This window comes from Hordeum vulgare, chromosome 1H, assembly GCF_904849725.1.
Source record: "Hordeum vulgare subsp. vulgare chromosome 1H, MorexV3_pseudomolecules_assembly, whole genome shotgun sequence".
Classification (NCBI taxonomy): domain Eukaryota; kingdom Viridiplantae; phylum Streptophyta; class Magnoliopsida; order Poales; family Poaceae; genus Hordeum; species Hordeum vulgare.
Window position 1 is genome coordinate 12,465,213 of NC_058518.1, and position 21,569 is coordinate 12,486,781.

General features: G+C 42.5%; 2 protein-coding genes across 2 annotated transcripts; one reads left to right on the plus strand and one right to left on the minus strand.

The window, feature by feature from the left end:
* The first annotated feature begins 1,747 nt into the window (after window positions 1-1,747).
* On the plus strand, window positions 1,748-3,167 carry LOC123395422 (protein FAR1-RELATED SEQUENCE 4-like). The gene is made up of 2 exons (XM_045090423.1): window positions 1,748-2,629; window positions 2,850-3,167. The coding sequence occupies exons 1-2, from the start codon at window positions 1,748-1,750 to the stop codon at window positions 3,165-3,167; spliced, it is 1,200 nt and encodes a 399-aa protein (XP_044946358.1).
* A 145-nt stretch (window positions 3,168-3,312) lies between these two features.
* Window positions 3,313-3,643, minus strand: LOC123404708. Its single transcript, XM_045098657.1, has one exon. It carries the CDS (start codon window positions 3,628-3,630, stop codon window positions 3,325-3,327), a length of 306 nt encoding a protein of 101 aa, XP_044954592.1. The 5' UTR covers window positions 3,631-3,643; the 3' UTR covers window positions 3,313-3,324.
* Between the last annotated feature and the right edge of the window lie 17,926 nt (window positions 3,644-21,569).

A 21,569-nucleotide genomic window follows, 5' to 3' on the forward strand; every position in this document is an offset into this window, starting at 1 on the left:
TTTGATGTGGCCCAGCCAAGCTACCAACAGGATGCAAAGCAGAACAAAATTCAGACCAAAGCAGCACGGTACAATTTCTAAGCAACAAACTTATGTAGCTCGTCGATCTGGCCCAGCCATGGCCTGAGACCGAAGAGGTTGACCGACTGGACGCTCGACAGCAAGTTGACCAGCGTCGTCGGCCACCACACGACGAGTCAGTACATCGAATTTGGCTACATGGGACTTCACCAAGGCGCCGCCAGCGTCCATACGAGGAGGCCGCCTCGTCGCCAAGAGCCGGCCGTGACGCTGTCAACGATTAGGAGATCACCTCCCCACATCGGAGGAGCCATGCATGGCGCATCCAACTAGTACGAGACTGCCTCTCCGCCTCAGAGTAGCCCGTTGTCGCGCCGCGGAAGATATCTTCGCGTCCGGCAGTAACAGAGGAACTCGCCGCGTTGCGCTGCCGATCGATGGGAAACTCGCCGCGTCGCGCGGCCGTCGGGCCGATCTATGCCTGGCATCTATCGTCTGGGGGTTGCGTTTGTTTTTTCACAGCAAGTAATTTTTATGCCCGCAATTATTTCTGTTTCTCGCTCCAAACGCAATAATGCTACACTCACGTAGAGCTACGTGAGTTTACGTGCTGATTAGGATCGACGCTGACCTGGCCGCGCATACCGTCTGGAGCGAGAAACAGAAATAATTGCGGGCATAAAAATTATTTGTGGTGAAAAAACAAACGCAACCCCCAGGCGATAGATGTCACGCACAGATCGGTCCGACGGTCGCGCGACGCGGCGAGTAACCTGCCGCTAATTACGCAAGGGGAAAACAGAAAGGCACAGACAGATCCGTGTTTCCACATTTTAAGATCGCCGCCTTCAACTTTTGATCATCTGTACTGTTGAACGAAATTTCCACGCGTTGCCGATCACAGTGCTTGCATCGTTGGTGGCCTGCGTGGTGTGCCTGGCCTAGCTGACGACGGGGAGGATACAAGGTTCAGTCTGCTGCTACTGCTGTTGTTCGCTATATTCTGTATTCTGCGTTTAAGTCAGGAGTATTGTTCATGGTTAAATATATGTGTTGTTATTGTTTGACCATTGGTGTTAGATAGACACTACTAGTAATGCTAAGGTCGTGATGGTAATCTAGTACCCTTGCTGATTTTCATAGCTGCTCATGTGTACGTATCCTGAATTCCTGATGCTTGCTGAGCTGGTGATGGGTGGTTCTGCTTCTCGAATCCAATCTTTAATGGAGATTCCTCCCAGGATTGATGAGGAGATCTGCTAATTTTGTGATTAGTTTGACCATTCGTGTATGCAGATGCTGGTAATGCTACGGTCGTGGTGGTAATCTAGTACTCCGGTTGCACGTCGGTGGGCAGTTCGTGCAGGAGTTAAAAATCCCTGCGAGGTCGCTTGATCCGAATACGATACACTGCTTTCGTCAAATATGTGTACTGTTATCGATTTAATCGTCTTGTTATGTTCAGCATGAAGGTCACAAGTTCATGGTTAACATGCCAACATTTAGGTCACTCTGTTACAAATTTAGTTTTGATTTCGTAGAAGAGTGACTTTTTTTCATGATCATAGGAATGGATGATGGAATAGTTGGTGTTCAAGAATCAAGTGACATGTCTATTTCAAGTGATGACGACGGCATTAAGCAACAAAATCAAAGCAACATGGAAATTGAACATGACCATATTGAAGATCAACCAGATTCGTTACTTGGAGACCCTGAATTGGGGATGACCTTCGATACTGAGAATGAGGTGCGAGAGTACTATATCAAATATGCTAAAGCAAAAGGCTTTGGTGTGACGAGAAGAAGCTCACATAGTGATGATAATGGACAAGTAAAGTACCTTACACTTTGTTGCTCTCGGTATGGTAAGACTCAATCGAACTCAAGAAATATGTTGAAGCCAAACCCAACAGCCGGGATAGGATGTGAAGCTAAAATTTATGTTACACGTGGTCCTGATGGGAAGCTTCATCTTTCAAAGGCGATTTTGGATCACAATCATGCATTGAGTCCACATAAATCTCGGTTATTTAGATGCAATAAGAAGTTAAATTTCCATGTCAAGCGCAGGCTTGAGCTGAATGACCGCGCCGGAATAAGAGTAAACAAGAATTTCAATTCTTTTGTTGTGGCAGCAGATGGTCATGAGAACCTAACTTTTGGTGAGAAAACTTGTCGCAATTTTCTAGAGAAAACAAGAAGGTTAAAATTTGGTAGTGGTGATGCTGAAGCGGTTCGTGACTATTTTATCAAAATGCAATCCGACAATCCAAACTTTTTTAGTGTCATGGATGTTGATGATGAATCCCGACTTCGGAATGTTTTTTGGGATGATGCAAGAAGCAGAGCAGTGTATGAATCTTTTCATGATGTCATTACTTTTGACACAACATACTTGGTGAACAAATATGATATGCCTTTTGCTTGTTTTGTCGGAGTGAATCATCATGGCCAATCAGTGCTGCTAGGGTGTGCTTTATTATCAAATGAAGATACTCCAACATTTGTCTGGTTATTTGAAGCATGGCTTACTTGTATGTCAAATCGCCATCCAAAAGCTATTATAACTGATCAAGCAAAAGCAATTCAGAATGGTGTGGAAGAAGTTTTCCCTGAATCTCGATATAGATGGTGCTTGTGCTAGTTTCATCATGGATGGCCGAGTCTTAGAGCGTACCGGTTCGGCCGTTGCTATGAAATCGGATGCATGAAATGTTGCTCACCGGAGACGAAACAGGGGTGCTGCCGGAGTTAGAGAAGAAACGCATCGAATCAAGGACGCTGCTACAGATCTGGTGGATGATTTCTGATTCAAATACTCTCAGCAGCAGGATCGGGAGGCCGCAGGATCGGGAGGCCACCACACAGCTTCCATAGCAGCACCACATAGCAGTCTCCCATGGCAGCATGGGTCCATCATTGCAACCTCGCCGGAGCTTCCGACGACCGCCGCGGCGCTCCACTGCAACCTCGCCGGAGCTTCAGCTACCGACCCGGCGCTTCACTGCAACCTCGTCGGAGCTTCATTCCAACCTTGTCGGAGCTCGAACGACCGTTGGCGGTTCACTGCAGCTCCGGCGGCCCTTCAACGCAACTCTGCGCCGCGAGCTCCATGGCAACACCTCGACGTGCGCCACCAGTGAAGCTGTGCCATGCCAACGCAGCGAGCTCCATGGCAACACCTCGACGTGTGCCACCGACGGAGCTTCACTGCGCCACGCCGGCGTGGCGGGCTTCATGGCAGCATCTCGATGTGCGCCACCGGTGGAGCTTCACTGCGCCACGCCGGTGCCACGAGCTTCATGGCAGCACCACGATGGCGTCCGACGAAGCGTCAATGCAGTGCTGCCACCGCGCACGGCGGTGCTCCAACGCAGTGAGACGCCGATGGGGTTGCTGTGGTGAAGCACATGGCAGGGACGGGCGGATGAACATGCGACGGCGATGCGCGTGCTTCGTCGTTTGCAGCACCGGCGGACACCATTGCATCCCCCGGTGAAGCCGCAACACCAGCGCGGCGGAGCTCCACTGCAGCCGCGGCAGCGATGCGCGGTGCTCCAATGTAGCGTCGGCAGCCCGTCGACGCGGAGGTGGCGGCGTTGCCATGGGACTCCTCTCTCGGGAGTGACGAACAGGGGTGGAGGAGGGGAAAAATGTGTGGAACAAGACGTTCGGGAATAGATAAGGTCATGGAGGGGAAGCGGTGGATGGTCGCAGAGGCACGTGTCAAACGCAGAGGGTGGTTTACATGTGGTGATAATCAACCAGTTTATTTTGATGCTTTTTCTTGAATCAATCGATTCTGGATCGGCTCCGGTGTCCCAGATGAACACGCTGCAAGGTAGAGGATGACAGGGTGGGACCCATAGTCAGTGGCGGAGAGCTGAGAAAGAAAAACAGAAAAAAAGGAAGTGGAGGGGTGGGTGCTCGCTGGGCTAAATGGGCCGGTCTGCTATTTCAATAATTCGCATGTGCGAGGTATAGAAATGGGCTTCGTCTGTTGTGCTTCTGTAGCCCAAGGTGAAGAGTAAACACTACGAAAACTAAATCGTGCATAGGAAAGTCTCTTGGCTAAAATAAAATATCAGTTAAATTCCTAAAATACTATAAACACACAGGAAAACACTATAGCTACATAAAAATAATGAACAATTTTTAGAGACCAAAACTAAATAAAATACACACAAAACTTTTGTAAATTATATTTTGGGGCTTTGTAAATGTTCCACAAAACATGTTAAAACTTCAGAGATAAAACCAAATAACAGTTAAAGAATCTGCAAACAAAATATATTGAAGGAGTCATATTTCCTTCTCTCATAATATTTTATTTTTTGAATGAGAATTGTTGTCAATATTCAAAATCGAAATGAGAGAATACTCAATTACTCCACCAATATTATTATTTGAGGAAGTCATATCATCCTCTCTCATTTTTGAATTGGAAATTCCTGAACATTATAGGAGCTTCTCATCCGATTTTTGGCAACTTCCGGGATGTTCTTCCCCTGATTAATTTTTCTGTTTTTTCTTGTCTTATGATTTTTTTCTTATATTTCGAAAATTACTTGATTTCGTCAACATTTTTAATTTTTTTGAAAATTTATGAAAACACAAAAATTACATGAATTCATGATTTTTTTTACAAATTTAAAAATATATTTGTTAACACTATTTAATTTATGAATTTTTTAATTTAATGAACTGTATTCAAATTTATAAATATATTTTCAAATTTTTAAACAGTTTTACTAATTTGGAAAACTGTATAAATGTTTAAACATTTTTTAAATACATGAACTATTTGGAATTGTGGTACTTTTTTGAATGCTTGAAAAATTTAAAATTTATGAACTTAATGTGAATTCCTGAACATTTTATTAATTCTTCCATATTTATCAAATTCATGTACATTTTATAAATTATGGAGAAAAATAGAATCCTCTAATATTTTATGAATCTGAAAACAGGTTTCAAATATTATAAAGAAATCTTGAGTCTGTTAACAAGTTTTTAGACTTATGAAGAAACAAGTTTTTGGGTTTAAAACTCAAGTTGTTGAGTATGAAAAAGTTACAAAAAAGCTAACATTGGAGAAGTGCTGGCAAAACGAAAAATTTCGATGAGCTCGTTTTATAATTTGCTAGTTAAAACGAAAATCCGGGAAGAAAACTAGTTAGAGAACATAGAAGTTCCTTCATATTCAAGCGCAGAGGAAAGGAACATGTTCTTGATGCATGAATCACTTGCTGAGGATGAATTCACAAGGACCTTAGGCCTAGTACTTTTCGCTTGATTCTGGTGATTCTAGGTTTGGAAAATCAAAAGCTTAAAAGAACTCGATTTGATTGTCTAAAATCATCACACAATCGCTAGAATCGGTAGTGCAATCGAAAATCGCGTGCAAACCTTGATTCTGGCGATTCTGGGCACTTCCATAAAATAAAACGATCCAGTTTGAGACAATACACCTATTTCAAACGCAAATTACAAGGGAAATGCCACCAGAGGCTAGCCGCACGAACGAAAACGAGTCGTGCGACTCCTTCCTCTTGCCCTGCATCCCCCACTCCCCGCTCATCCTCGTGGTGGGGTTCCAGGGGCGCCGCCACCCGAGTGCCCGCCCTAGCAGCTCCTCCGCCAGCCCAACGCCGACCCTCCGCCCCACTCCTCCGCTCCGCACGCTCGCCTCCAGGCCGGGAGCCGCTGCTCCGCCCCGTTTGGTGTTCTCAAGATGAAATGACTAATTCTCGGAGGCATACCACGGTACAAACCAGATGCCCAAAAGATGATTGTCACTTCATACATGTGTCTCCACAACTTCATTCGTGATAGCTAGCTGCATGATGAGCATTTTGATAACTTTGATAATGATGCGTATGTGCAACCCCATTGCCATTTACAGGCACCAACGCTCTACCACCCGAAGATGATGGTACCATGGCCGCAACACGTGAGGCTATTGCTACCAGTCTTGTACCAGGAGATTAGTCAATCTATTTGTACTGGAACTTCTTTTGTAGCAAAGAAAACGCGAAAACCTTCGTTACTGTAATATTTATCTATCTAAGATATTCATAAATCGTATTCATGCTCATATTTTATGATAAATTGTTTGAAACATCTAAGTGTTAGCAATCCAGCATCCAATTTTTGTTCAGAGGCGTTAATGATATTTCAACATACAACTTGCCCATAATATCAGACCACAATCTCCGACAAGAACTCGATGGCTGATTCAGGCTGATTTTGAAGGAAGATGATTGTGGTAAAGTTTCCCAAAAGCTGATCCTGGAGAATCAAAAGTTGAAAAGAACTCTGCCTTAGTGTCGTTGTGGGCTATTTGAAAGGTCATACATAAGGATATATACCAGTCGCCTCTTTTGATTTTCTTCATTTCTATCTCAATTTAATGTGTTTCCTTTAAATTTCTATGTTCCTTTGTTTTTATTATTGTTTTTATTTTTCTTCAATTTTCTTTCGTTTATTTTGCTTCTTTCTCTTTTTTTTGTATACATTGGCAAAAAATTATATGTTTAACCATTTTCAATACATGATTTATGTTTAAAAAATGCATGTTTAATGACTTTTTTTATACACATTGTATATTTTCTGTATATGTTAGGAACATTATTTTTACAGCTTGAACATTTCTTAAGTGTATGATTAAGATCGTTTGTTACGCGATCATCATTTTTTTTATGTTTTGATGTTCCATTTTTCAATCCATGTTCTACATTATTTATATACACCAGAATATTTTTTACATGTGTATCATTATTTAAATAGATGATTAATTTTTTCTCAAATAGTTTGTCTTTGATGACTACTTTTTCCGTACACATTATACATTTTCGTATGTGTCTCGAACAGTTCCAATTTTTTTGAAATACACGATTAAATTTTTTTGATATATGTTAAATAATTTGTTTAAAACTAGCAAAATAATCAAAGATTTACTTTTTTTGTGAGAATCAAAGATTTACTTACAAAAATACTCCCTCTATAAACTAATATAAGAGCGTTTAGATTACTATAGGGGTTCCATGCCACCGACAAATGAGAGGAGCTTAGGCAATAAAATTTAGAGGTGTGGCTGGCCCAATATTATGGCAGGCCTTGGCTTGTCAAGAAGCGCTCTCACTTTCCCTTGACTTATCACTTGCAGCTATACATATAGCTTGAGACTGTCAAGGTGTGATCAAAGATATCCATGAAAATACCGGTGGGCTACACTCTAGCATTATCAAGGAGATTCATCTTACATCTTAGCAGTTCTCTCGCTATTCCATCATCTTCAAAGGAGGAGAAACTAACGTTGAGTCACATAGCCTCGCTAGACATAATCTATGCCTTTTTTTAGATGCCATGTGTGGCTCCTTAATCCTCCAGATCTGCGTTGTATCCCTATAAACTTTTTTAATCAATAAAGTGAAGTGTGTTTAGACTAAAAATAGCTAGAGGAGCTTAGGTGTTTTTTAGAAAAGGAGGATGAGCCCCGACTTGTGCATCTGGAAGATGCATGCAGTTATTTTATTAACTATTCATAAAGACCTTACAAAACAATACATCAATATATCTGAAGCCGTCATCTTGGCAACATCTATCGCTACTCCTATCCAATGATGAAGGGGTGCCGAATGTCCGAACTGAATACTAAATAGACATCACACCAAAGTCTCACATCTAAAGCTGGATGCCCCGATCAAGCCACATACCGGGTCTAGGGCACAAATCGGTTTGATGCACTCTCATAGGTCGTGGTCGTCGTCTTTCATCATCCATCTTCAGAGCACGTACTGACACATTGACCTTGCCAAGCCTGCCATCGATGCCCTCGCGGCGCTAGACAATGCCTCCACCGTACGCGCATTCATCATCATCCATCCGTCATTGAGACTTTGATGCGCCTCGCCGCCGAGACTCTACGACGTTGATGTGTCACAGGGAACATCGCTGCATCGTAGATGCCGTCCACTGGTCCCTCGAGCCTATGTACACCTCCAAGAATGACACCCTTAAGAGGGGTACGACACATGAGTAGCGAATAGAGGGTCTAAAGCTTGTCTCCAATGATGCCTTCAAGAAGGGGATGACGTAGAAAGACGCCGCCATCGCCGACCTTGGCAACGTCCCAAGAGTAGGGTTTTCACCCGGATCCTCTTGAGGACCCTCCATCCAACATCGTGTGCATGGAACCGCTACCAATCATCGTCGCCACGCATGAAGGTCGTACCAGTCGGATCGGATCTGACAGGAGACCAGGCCCACCACACCCCCGCCACCGGGATCAGATTTGATCTAACCCACCGCCGCTGCGGGTACGCAACCAATGTACAACGGGCTGACTCCACCGCATAGTCCCGATGAGGCCGCCGCCACCGTGATCTGCCACCGCTGAGCTGTCGATCCCCGCGCCCGCTTGACTCCGCCTCCTGTCGAGACCGCCCCGCACCAGCCCTTCAAGGCGGAAAGAACGGGATCCTGCCTCCGACTACCGTAAGGGGCTTGCATCGGCCGCCCCGACCGACGACGAGGTTGGCGGAATGTGGTGAGGAGGCTAGGGGAAGGAGATCCCCGCCGCCGCCCGAGTTGCCCGTGGGAGGGGGGCGCGGGGCTGGGAGTTGTGAGATTAGTCCTCTCACGCTTGAGTGCCTAACAAAAATGATACATAAGTACTGGAGAGGAGTGATTCACAGGAAACGACGAACTCACTTGGTGTCATGGGACATCATGCTTAGGCCCAAATCATATGGAAAATTGGACTCCAAGATATGAAACCGTTTACTTTGTGGGCAAGCCCGGTCTGGCCCGGAAATTTCGGACTGAGTTTGGGTTGGTATGGCCGGGCCAGGTTTCTCATGGCCAAGTCTATCCTTAATAGATTCTTGATAGACGTTGGCAATGCGTCCTCGACATGGCAAACTATTGTATATGGGCTTGAGCTGCTACAGTAAGATCATTTGAAGGATCGGAAACGGTTCCCAAGTTCGAATATGGCATGATCCTTGGATCCTTCGTGACCACTCATGACGCCGATAACTGCAAAGCGACGGTGCCAACAAGTGGGTCGCTGATGTTCTCAACCCCCGATGGCACGCCCTACTCCAGCTGCACTTTTATCAGCCAGACATCGAGAGTATTCTACAGATTAAGACGTCCAACAAACTTGAAGCGGACTTCCTTGCATGGCATCCCAAGTTCCCGCTAAACGAGTGTGCTTCTCCAACATGGATTTTGTTTACGGGGTGTTTCGTTTCAAGGGACTAGACTTTTTTTTTTAGTCCCAGGGACTAAAGAAAAAAGTTCCTTCAGTAAAGTCTTTTTTTAGTTCCTTAAATAAAAGTCCCTCCTGTTTGATTACATAGGAACTAAAAGAATTTTTTTTTATTCTAGTCTCTGTAAACAAACAAGGCCTTAACTGTATCCATGCACAATTCAAATCATGGCCTCCCATCACGCCTGGTTTCAAATTGAGTAGGCCCACCTAGCCATCCAATGTATCCCACAGTCACATGATATTCTCTCGCCCGTATATGAAATCATATTTCAACAGCTGTGGGATCGGGTCTTATAGATTCTTCTTTTACTAGGCCATGTAGTACCATGTGCTTTAGATTCTTGTCACCCGCACTGCAACCCACCATTTGTAAGGTGGCATGAGAAACCGCTATTTTTATGCTATGTTTAACCATGGTGTGGCTGACCCAATATTATCGGAGGCTTTGGCTTGTCAAGAAGCGCTCTCACTTGTCCTTAACTTATCACTTGCAGATATACAGATAGCTTCAGACTGTCAAGGTGTGACCAAAGATATCCATGAAAATACAGGTGGGCTACACTCTAGCATTATTAAGGAGATTAATCTTACGTCTTAGCAGTTCTCTCGCTGTTCCATCATCTTTGAAAGAGGAGAAACTAATCTGGAGTCACATAGCCTTGCTACGCATAGTCTATGCCTTTTTTCAGGACGCCATGTGTGGCTCCTTAATCCTTCAGATCTACATTGTATCCCTATGAACTTTTTTAATCAATAAAATGGAGTGTGTTTAGAATACAAATAAAGTTCTACCTAAAAGGGAGTTAAAATGAGGCACCCTGTATCAGAAACTACCATCTCTAAATTACATAACTAGGTACTTTTTCCTCTCCGCCTCTTGAACTTTCCCGTAGGCAAGTACGAGCTTGTAGTGTGGGCGTGGGCAGGTCGCGAGATACCGATTTGATTATATTCATTCCATATAGCGTTGTGATAACTGAGAACTCCTTATTTTGGTGGGCCATGTGAGTGTCTACACAATGCTTATTTGTATACATATTATTGCACATACAAACTTGTTATAACAATGTTGTATAATGCATGTGTAGGATGGTTTTGGACTGAGGAAGCAATTTTTGGTGCATATTTTAAAGTATGAAGAGAATGAAGCTAAAAACAATATCCCATCCATTGAACGAAGCATCATAGATCGCATGTATAGATGGACCTTCATTGCTTCAAAAGATGGACCTTCAAGACATGCTTATTTCTGATTTTTAAAATATACTTTTGTGACCATTATAATACAATTTGTGTGTGAACATGAATTTTATGCGGAGACATGTTTATGGACCGCGTGTTACACACGTTCTCATTTAGTTGGGAATCACACACGTTTAAATGGCTCGGTGAAAAAACTCATTAAATAAAAATCAGATTCAAAATAGATGTTTTTACTATAGATTATGATACGTGTGTTGGATCCCAAATATGTCACACTTTAAAAAAATATTTTGTAGCCATCTGAATTTTTTGATAAAAATATTTTACTATGATGCCATGCGAACTCATTTTATTTAAGACGTGCGTTGCACGTGCATGATTACTAGTCCTATTAAATGATGAAATATTCTCCATGGTTACGGTGCAATCATAAGCAAGGGACATCCGCTAAGAAACAACCTTATACCCTAAGATCCTACTCTAGGATGTGACCGACTCCACCGTCATAACGTTATAGCTGGAAAGTCTCGTTTCGGACAAATCGGAGGAAATATTTTTAAGAATTAGGGTATACATGTGTTTTGGGTGTTCCTAGGGGTTACCTTCACACAATCAAGCAAAAAGTTTCACTTTGCTGCCCCTTTCTGACGCCAGAATCTTTGTAAGAGCTAGGGCATTTTGTCTTTTGAAACAATTAATTAAAAAGTGCAAAATTAATTATGCAACTTCCTATCAAAATTATACTATATTGTTATGCATTTCGTTTATTTTCCAATTGGTTATTCATTTTACAATGGAGTAATGGCCACTGAGGAGCGGGACAAAGCTGTTCTTGGTTTCAAGGGATGGTAAGGGTGGGGCTTCACCCAGCAATAATTGATCTATGGCCAAGCCAAGTTTACTAGAGATGCAAGGTAACTAGTATGAGCTCTAGTAAAATTTTGATATCAAGGGGAATTGTAAAAGGCATTAAAAGAGGGTTTTTACCAAATCACGAGAAGGTGTTTGATGCTGTTTTGGGAAAGTAAAAGGGTTCTTCTTGTCTTGAGATTTAACAGGATCAAAGGGTAGATGGAAATGAGGTTGATCGCCCATTTTGGGATTATATGATGAAAGTTGCCAATGTAAACTTTCTAAACCCTAGAAATGGGCAGGAATAGATTTTCCTAGATCTGGTTATGCAAATCTATTCCCCTAATGCACCATTTGGTGTGGTGGCATTACTTCAGGAATAGAGTGTGTCCAAAATGTTTGCAACCAATTGAGGAAACTTGACAATGCAAAATTTCTTAATTCTAGCTAGAAATCAACATAAATGGGTTTGGGAGGATTTGGACAAGTGGATCTATTCTCCATGATGCACCACTTGGTGTGGACACATTATTAGGTGATTAGAACATGTCCACAATGTTTGAGAATAATTGGAGAAACTTGGCAATGTAAACTTGTCCAAGTTTCGACCTGGACACAGATGGTTTTGGAGTATGTTTGTGAATCATATTAACTTGGATTGAGACGAAACTTGGCAAGGTCATCATATATATCATGTGTGACTTACTAGAATTTTCTTGGAATTATTTAAGAATATTTCTTATAGAAATATTTTAAATACTTCAAATGAACAGAAATGGTTTTGGAGGGATTTGTACAATATTTTGTAACATACTGATAAAGAACTATTTAAAATATCCTAGAAATTCTCAAATTGAACAAACTAATAGAACACACTAGTATTAAACAATAAGAAAAATAATCATTCAAAAATCTATTTTCAAATTAAAGTTATTCACAAACGAGTGATTCACACAAATTTCAAACAATTCAAATTTAAACTATTCAAATTTGAAAACCAATGGCACTAACAGAAAGTTTATAATTTTTATGACCTAAGGCAAAAAGATTCACTCAAAAACACTAAACATTCTAAATGTTATTCAAAATCTAAAAACAAAAATTGTTATGTTTAAAAAAAGAAGAAAACAAATAAAGAAAGAAATAAAACCAAAGGTCCACCTCCCCACACGGAATTTGGATCATCGATAAGGAGGACCTTTAGTCCCGAGTGGTGATACCAGCAGGGACTAAAGAGTATTTAGTCCCGGTTGGTATCACCAACTGGGACTAAAGGTCTCCCCCTATATAAGCGCGTGTTCTTGCGGTGCCCGTTACCACCCGGGAGAACATGGCACTTCAACGCCACCAGGCTGCTGAAATCCTCTCCGACGCCGTCGCCGATCCACTCGTAGCCATCGGTGATTGCCGTCTCTCAGCTCCCTGCTTGTTGCTGCACTGTCGCCGCGCCTGCACCACCTCGCCCGCGTCTACCCCCACGCCGCCTCCAGACCCTCCGCTGCCCGATCACCTCCGTCGACCGAGCCTCTTCATCGGTCGCCTCGCCTCCGCCACCCGAGCCTCTTCATCGGCCGCCTCGCCTCCGCCACCCGAGCCCATCCGTCGGCTGCCTCGCCCCACCGCCCAGACTGCGCTCCGCCCAGGCCCTGCCGGTGAGAACCCACTGGCCAGCCCCTTCGAGCATTTTTTCTTTTTTCTCGCAATATATGATGATTCAATTTGCAATATGTTTATATGTATGATGAATATATGATGATATGCATGTTCTATGATGTTGTTAAAAGTTGTATGATAATATGTTGTTTATACTAATAATTAATTAATTTGCAATATGTTGTTTATATGTATGATGATAAATTAATTAGCAATATGCATGACCATAAATTAATTTGCAATATGTATGATAAGCATATGTATGATGATAAATAAATTTGCAATATGGTGTCCCCGACGATCGCCGGTGAGGAGTACCCGACGATCGCTGGTGATGAGTCCCCGACGATCGCCGATGAGGATCGAATCCCCGACAATCACCGGTGAGGATCGAGTCTCCGACGATCGTCAGAGGAGTCTCCGACGATCGCCGGTGAGGAGTCCCCGATGATCGCTGGGGAGGAGTCCCCGACAATCGTCGGCAAGGAGTCCCCGATGATCACCGGTGAGGATTCCCCGACAATCGCCGACAAGGAGTCCCGGATGATCACCGGTGAGGACTCCCCGACGATCGCTAGTGAGGAGTCCCAGACAACCACCGCAAAGCGCCATGTCCGGGATGATGCCTGACCTAGGAATTTGTTTTCATAGGAATTTGTTCTCGCATAGGTTATTAAATATGAGTAGCATAATAAAATGAAAATTATCGCATATGAATTTGTTTTCATAGGAATTTGTTCTCGACGACGATGGCCAGCCCGCATCCTCGTCGTGGACTCGGGGTCGTCGACCCGTTTGAGAGGCGCCATGTCCATGACTGGGCTCCGTCGGGCTGGCATTGGGAGGTGCTACCTTTCGGGGCATGCAACTTGGTGAGGAACCGGGGTCTCATCGTTGACCCAGAGATTCTATGATGGCGGTCGAGTGGGCCACTATCGGTGCAGAGGGAGCCGGTCCCCCGAGGAGCTGGTACGTCGCCGTGTCAGGGAGGAGGACGAGCAGGTCCGTTGCTACATGGTTTTGTTGGACGTCACGTTCTCAAATACCCCGCAGTTTCTTCAGGAATCTCACTCGAGCTATGATCCTGTGATGGTACCTTCTCTTTAGGTGTTCACTGCCGCGTAGTACTACAACAACTCTTTGTTTGGTGATCAGTTTGATTGGGGGATATGTACTAGTGATATTATGTGATATTATTGTTGCATTAACTGGATTATTCGAGATATATTAGTGATACTGTATATTGTTGCATTAAATGAATTATTCGAGATGCATAAGTAAATTTTAATCCTCCGCACCATCGTCCCTAGCCTCTCAGAGTGAACCTCGCCTGCGGCAAACTATACTATGATTCAGTTTTTGATTATTTAGTGCATTGTAATTTAAAATGCTAAATCGTTCTATCTTTCTTTTGGATTAGTTAAGCCATGGACGATAGCGGTATATACCATGGAGATGACTTGTTCGACATCATACGCTCCTCCCTATACCAAGAGAATGACGACATGACATCTCAGAACTTCTAAACGAATCCGTTGATGGACTTGAGCAAGAACCAATAGACGTATAAAATGATGGCGAAGAAAATGTTAGATAATTAACAATGTGTGGCAAGGTATATATATATAAAGCCTGGTGATCATTAGTTGTATTAATTGATTTGTGCATATATATCGACAAATCTTTCTTCTTTTAGCCCTCCGAATCGAGCCAATCTTCTAGAAGGATACGAGGCCGGGCCAGAAAGTTGGGCGATGACATAAAGTTAAACATCAATGAAGTCGCCGAAGATGGCGAGCCGATTGATCCTTATGAGAATGCCCGTAAATTTATAAATCAATGCATAGTTATTATTAGGGACCAAATACCAATTACCATTCGAGAATGGAATCGGCAAAAGGTAGATCGAGGAGTTAGTTACATTGACCAAAGATCGAAAGATTTGCTTTGGGATACCGTCATGTCACATTTCAACCTACCACAGGGTCTCACAGATAGCCAATGGTTGAAAGTCAAGAAATGAGATCTTAAGAAGATGGCCACACAATTCCAGGCATGGAAGAAAAGATTATACAACAACTGCATCAGGGATAAAAAGAAGACTCCACAATTCACTCGAGCACTAGAGAAGATAAAAGATCACTCACACGAGTTTGTGGAGTATAAGGAATCGGATGAAGCTCTGAAAGGTGAAGAAAAAAAAAGGAAATTGATGAGAAAAAGGAGTATCACCATGTTTTGGGGACAGATGGCTACAAGAGAGCCCTGCCTAAGTGGAAATCACCTGAGGCCAAGATGGTTGCAGAAGGGGTCACTCCAGCTACACAAAAAATTGGCCCGACAGGTCCAAGAATTGGTTTTATGCACATGGGGGAAATTTGGACCCATCGACATGGCATATTATTACAAAGGAAAATCTTAAAACAACCTCAGACACTAATTTAAGCAAGTAAAAGATGCTCGAAATCAGGTGTTCCATCCCGAGAGAGAGAATGATGAGCTTACACGCACCCTGGGGAATCCTGAGCACGGAGGACGAACATGAGGCAAAGGCATTGTTTCGTGGGTTCATGGGGTAACCGGAGTGGAATGACACTTATAGAAACCATCAGAGGAAAAAGAAGCAGGATGCAGACCGTATGCACCAGGTAGAAATAAATAACAAGGAGTTATACCGCATAGTAAGACGGCAGCAGGAGCAACTCGACACAATTAGCCAGCAAAAGGCGGCATGAGCAAGCAGATCCATCATTAGATGTGATATGTCTCCGTCGTATCTATATTTTTTTATTGTTTTATGCCAATGTTCTACAACTTTCATATACTTTTGGCAACATTTTATATTAATATTGGGACTAACTTACTTATCTAGTGCCTAGTGCGAGTTCCTGTTTGTTGCATGTTTTTGTTTAGCAGAATATCCATATCAAACAAAGTCCAAACGCGATAAAAATTTACGGAGAATTATTTTGTAATATATGTGATTTTTGGGAGTTGGAATCAACGTAAACAGAGGACCACAACCTCCACTAGATACCAGGACGCGGCCCATACCCCTGGCGCAGGGTGGTGGTTAGTGGACATCATGTAAGTTGGTTGCAGCTCTACTTACGACACAAGAAAGATAATTTCTAGAAAACATTCCTGTAAAAATTTCAGACCGATCGGAGTTATGGATTTCCAAAAATTTAAGAAACGGTGAAGGGCCAGAAAAGAGAACGCGAAAGAGAAGAGAACAGGAGAGGGAGATTCAATCTCGGAGGGGCTCCTGCCCCTTCGCCGCTATGGAGGCCATGGACCAGAGGGTGAACTCTCCTCCCATCTTGGGGGGGGGGGAGACCAAGGAATAAGAAGGAGGGAGTTCTCTCTCCCTCTCTCCCGGTGGCGCCGGAGTGCCGCCGGGGCAAGGAGCATGACATCGATCTACATCAACAATCTTGCCACCGGCAACACCAACTCTCTCCCCCTCTATGCAGCGGTGTAACACCTCTTTTCCCGCTATAACTCTCTACTTAAACATGGTTCTCAACACTATATACTATTTCCCAATGATATGGCTATTCTATAATGTTTGAGTAGATCCATTTTGTCCTATGGACTAATTGGTAAAATTGCTATGATTGGTTTAATTTGCTTGTGGATATGTTGTTGTTCTTTGGTGCCCATCATATGAGCGTGCGTGTGGATCACATCATGGGGTTAGTTGTATGTTGATAGGACTATGCATTGGAGGGCAAGAGTGACAAAATATTTCTTCCTAACATAGAAATTGATGCATAGATGATTAAAGGGGAACCAATATATATCTTAATGCTATGGTTGGGTTTTGCCTTAATGAACATTAGTAGTTGCGTATGATTGCTAATTGTTCCAATCAAAAGTGCATAGAATTTCATGTAAGGGATGACATGCTAGAAGTGTTCTCTCCTACATTAAAACTTGCTATCGGTCTAGTAATGTAGTCAATTTCCTAGGGACAAATCCTTCTCTCGTGTTACAAAAAGCTTGCTACTACACTACTATATTTATTATCTTGCAATTTATTTCTAGTTTTATTCTCGCAAATTACTTCTAGTTTTATTCTTGTTTTAGGTAAAGCAAATGTTAAGTGTGCGTAGAGTTGTATCGGTGCTCGATAGAACTTGAGGGAATATTTGTTCCACCTTTAGCTCCTCGTTGGTTTTGCCACTCTTATTTATCGAAAAGGGCTACAAACGATCCCCTATACTTGTGAGTTATCTAGATCTTTTTCTGGCGCCGTTGCCGGGAAGCAATAGCGTGGGGTGAATATTTCCGTGTGTGCTTGTTTGCTTTATCACTAAGTAGTTTTTATTTTGTTCGTGTTTTCTTTCTTTAGTTACGGGTAAAAAACACAAAATACCAAAAAAAGTTGTACCTACCGAAACAATGTTTGAAGAACCACCCAAAATCTAACATACTACTGAAGCATTTTTCTTGGATCATCTTCGATCCCTATGTGCTCATGCTGAAACCCCAACTAGTTTAGTTGAGGGCAAGCCATTAGATGAGCATGCTTATTATGTGCGACACCGCTTATCTCAAAAAGGAAAACTTTCATGGCATCATATTAATACTTTGCATTGCTATGCTTGGAATTTATGTGAAATATATGATTTTACTTGTTGTTCTGAAGACCCTAAGAAACACCTTCCCTACTTTTGTGAGTTTACTGATAATGGAATCTTATGTTCTTATGCTAAAGGTGTTTATAGTTATTATGATGTTGAACAAATTAAAGAATTTTTTGCTTTTAAGGGTGCTTGTGGAATTGCTTCTTTGATTGAAAAGTATGATGCTACACTTTACAAATCTGATTTTTTTTCCATACTTAAATATTGCTATGAAAATTATGCTTCTAATGCTTATGTTACACTATATATTGAGGAATCCTTTTCTGTCCAAGAAGAGATTAATATTTTGTAGGAGTCCGTCAAAGAAGAAATTTATGAAATGGTGAGCTCATTGGATGAAAAAGATGACGAGGAGAGTGAAGAACAAAAGGAGGAAGAGCGGATTAGCCACCCGTGCCCACCTTCTAATGAGAGTAACTCTTTAAGTCATACATTGTTTAATTTCCCTTCATGCTTACCAAAGGATGAATGCTATGATAACTGCTATGATTCCGTTGATTCTTTTGAAATATCCCTTTTTGATGAAATTGATGCTTGCTATGCTTGTGGCCAAGATGCCAATATGAATTATGATTGTGAAGATGAACTTGCTATAGTTCCTTATGTTAAAAATGATGTTGTTCTATTGTACACACACATGATAGTCCTATTATATTTTTGAATTCTTCCAACAACACTATTTCGGAGAAGTTTGCTCTTATTAAGGATTATATTGACGGGTTGCGTTTTACCATTGCACATGATGATTTTGATGGATATAATATGCATGTGCCTGCTGCTCCTACTTGCAATTATTATGAGAGAGGAACTACATCTCCATCTCTTTATGTTTCCAACACGATAAAATTGCAAGAAACTACTTATGTTATGTATTGGCCTTTACTTGATGTGATAGCCGAACATTTCTTGCTGGAGCCCTCTCCTTTAAAACCACATGACGTCAGCCTCACATTTTCCATGATGCCCTCTCTCTCTTTCACATCATAAACTTCATGGAACATCTAGAAAAATAAAACAACTTGGCATGTTGCCTTGAATTGGTCAATCAAGGCCATGACAAAGAATTACGTTCATTTCAAGTATGTCGAGTAAGAATGTGCTCTCAGACGAAGCCTTCTGGTCTATCCAGCCATCCTCCATTGAACATGGTTTAGCTTTGGACATTCTTGAAAATGACACCAACTTTTTCAAGCAGGTGAAAATGCCCATGGTAGGTACCCATGCCAGGTTTGAATGATTTCCGAAATCATATGAAAAGTGCGACACGCTCGACTATTTATCGATCTTTTTTTTACCGAGAAGATTCCGGAATGCAAAATTTATCGAAAACCAAAACAATTTGGCATGGTGCCTTGAATTGGCCGTACAAAAGCATGTATGAGAAATTGGGGCCATTTTAGGGATGTCAAAAAAAAACGAGCTCCCGGCGGAACCTGCCCGAACACCCTCCGTTTAATATGGTGTTTTTTGGAGATTCATGAAATGATCTCAACTTTTGCTAGCATGGTGGGCATGCCCCTGATCGGCATCCATGCAAAGTTTGAATAAAAAGACTATATAAATCATAATTTAAGCATGTACATAAAACTGTTATTTCATTTTATTTTTGTATTTCTGCACGCGACAATGGACTGGCCAGTCGGGAGGCCTCCCGTGAAAGAAGTATTTAATTCATGAACGTTTGTTTGTTAAATTCATGAACTTTTATTCAAATTATTGAACCTTTTCACTTTTGTGAACATTTTTGTCGAATTCGTGAACTTCTTTTCAAATCGACGAACGTTTTTCAATCACCAGATTTCGCCCCCTCCTTGGAGCGCTAGGGATGGGCAAAAAGAAGGGCGAATCCAAGACTGAAAAAACAATATCAGTTTTCTGTCAGAATAGATTCCGAAAGCAGAACAATATCAGTTGGATTCAAATTCCTGTATGTACTAGCTAGGAGTACTTACTATATATATTGTACTAACGTACGTAGTACGCCTATTTATATACACAAGGGAATATACTAAGAGCACGCGCTTAGGCACGAAAACCATCGAGTCCCGGCCACAGCGACAGACATCGATCGATCGTCGTCGCCAACTCATCATGGGCAGCGAATCGTCGTGGTCGTCGTCTTCTTCTCCTGAGCAGATGATCGACGGGGCAGTCAAGGCTTTCATGTGCCTCCCCGGATGCAGGGATCAGTTCGAAGCCGTGCTGGACGCGTTCCAGGAGGTCGACGGATCTACGGAGAAGCAAGCGGCGTGCTTCGAGGCGGGGGAGGCGCTGCGAAAGTGCATGCTTGCTAGCGCCGCCGCGTACGAGTCCTACATCCGCGACGCCGACAAAAAGACATCGAGCCAAGCATAGCCCCTATATTTACATCTTAATTAGCAGCAAAAGTGATCTACCGAGCCTTCTTAGATTCCACAAAGAAAAGCTCTATTATGCATGTCTTACGTTGATTAATTATTAAGTACTAGTGTGTTTACATTTAGCACGTTTTTGATGTCTTCACTTGGAAGGATATTTGATTATTTATGAATTTTTGATTTTGCTAACCTCATGTACCATGGGTCAGGTTATTTGTTTCTTTTATGTGTGAGAGAGTTATCTTTTAGTGACCGACTATATGTCAGGCAGGCGTCGATTTTTTCTTTTTTTTTACCAGTCACTTTCTTTAGGCACTATCGGATTTTCATCCAACGGCTGTAGACAATGCACTGTTTATCTTCTTCCTCCCTTCCTTCGATGTTCCTCTATGCCTCCACCACTAAAATAGGTAATGTGGCACTGACTTTCTTCTTCTACGGTGATGTTGGAACAAAGGAAGAGGTGACTGATGCCTGAAAAAATTAGGTACCCGATAAATCCCAAAACCGTATTTTTATGTATGCACTTTTCTTGTAAGTTACATACACTTTGTAAACGCTTTTGGCCTGCAATATCTCATGCGGCGCCCCCAGTAAGCAGGTTTTTAGTATGGCGCGCCGGCTAACCACCCTTTTCAAGCAGACCCTTGTCTCGTCTTAACAAGGATAGGAAATCCTCAAAAACGAGACAAAAAATGAAACACAAGGCAAAAACACACACACTATTTAGAGCATCGTCGACCATGACCGATAAGCAGCCAAACTCATGGACGACGACACCAAGAAGATAGCGACGCCATGCATCGCCGTTGTCATGTCACCAACACCCAAATGCATCACCAGCACCTGCGCAGAGACACCTGCAGAAGATCTCCGCCGACCCATGCGGACCCAATGGGTGCAGCCGATCTATCGCTATGCGCTTGTCCGGACGAGAGAAAGGAGCAAGGTTCCCTAGGGAACTGCACTGCCGCTGCCCTCACTCGAGCTCGCCCGGTATTTGACGACTGCGGCGAAACGAGGTGAATGCAATGCTCTATTGTTTTCTTCTTCTCAAGACAGCAGGAAACCTCCTCCACGCCCTGGGCCTTTTAGCACCCAATTGTGGAGATAGAGGGCTGACAGGAGCCAGGCCCCCATGATTTCAAATATGTGCTTGTTTTACGGTATTAATATGTTCCTAAATACTAAAAAATCCAGCTGCACTATTTGACTGAAACGAACGCAGGAGTGTGCAGCAAGGATTTACTACATGAATGCGATAATGTCATTTCACTTTATTCCGTTTCATTTTTCTTAAAATACTATAACTTTTGAACCGAGCGTCAAAACGGTGATACTTTTCATGGTTGTGTTTCTTACGCCGAGCTCCCTAAAACTAGATCCCATATGTATAGATTTTGATCGGCAACCTTGGATGATATTTGAGGCAACTTTAGTGCTATATGAAAGCAGCTCTCGTGTTGTGGTTGTCCATTAAGGGACATAAGTTACATACAATGTCGAAAACTTTTAATCAAATATCTATCATGATTCCAAATTTTAAAA

Excerpts from the sequence above, each read along its gene's own strand:
- LOC123395422 (XM_045090423.1), top strand. The coding sequence starts at position 1,748 with ATGACCTTCGATACTGAGAATGAGGTGCGAGAGTACTATATCAAATAT. Across the intron at positions 2,630-2,849 it reads TTCAGAATGGTGTGGAAGAA|CAGCAGGATCGGGAGGCCGC; the intron begins GTTTTCCCTGAA and ends AAATACTCTCAG.
- LOC123404708 (XM_045098657.1), bottom strand. The coding sequence starts at position 3,630 with ATGGCAACGCCGCCACCTCCGCGTCGACGGGCTGCCGACGCTACATTG.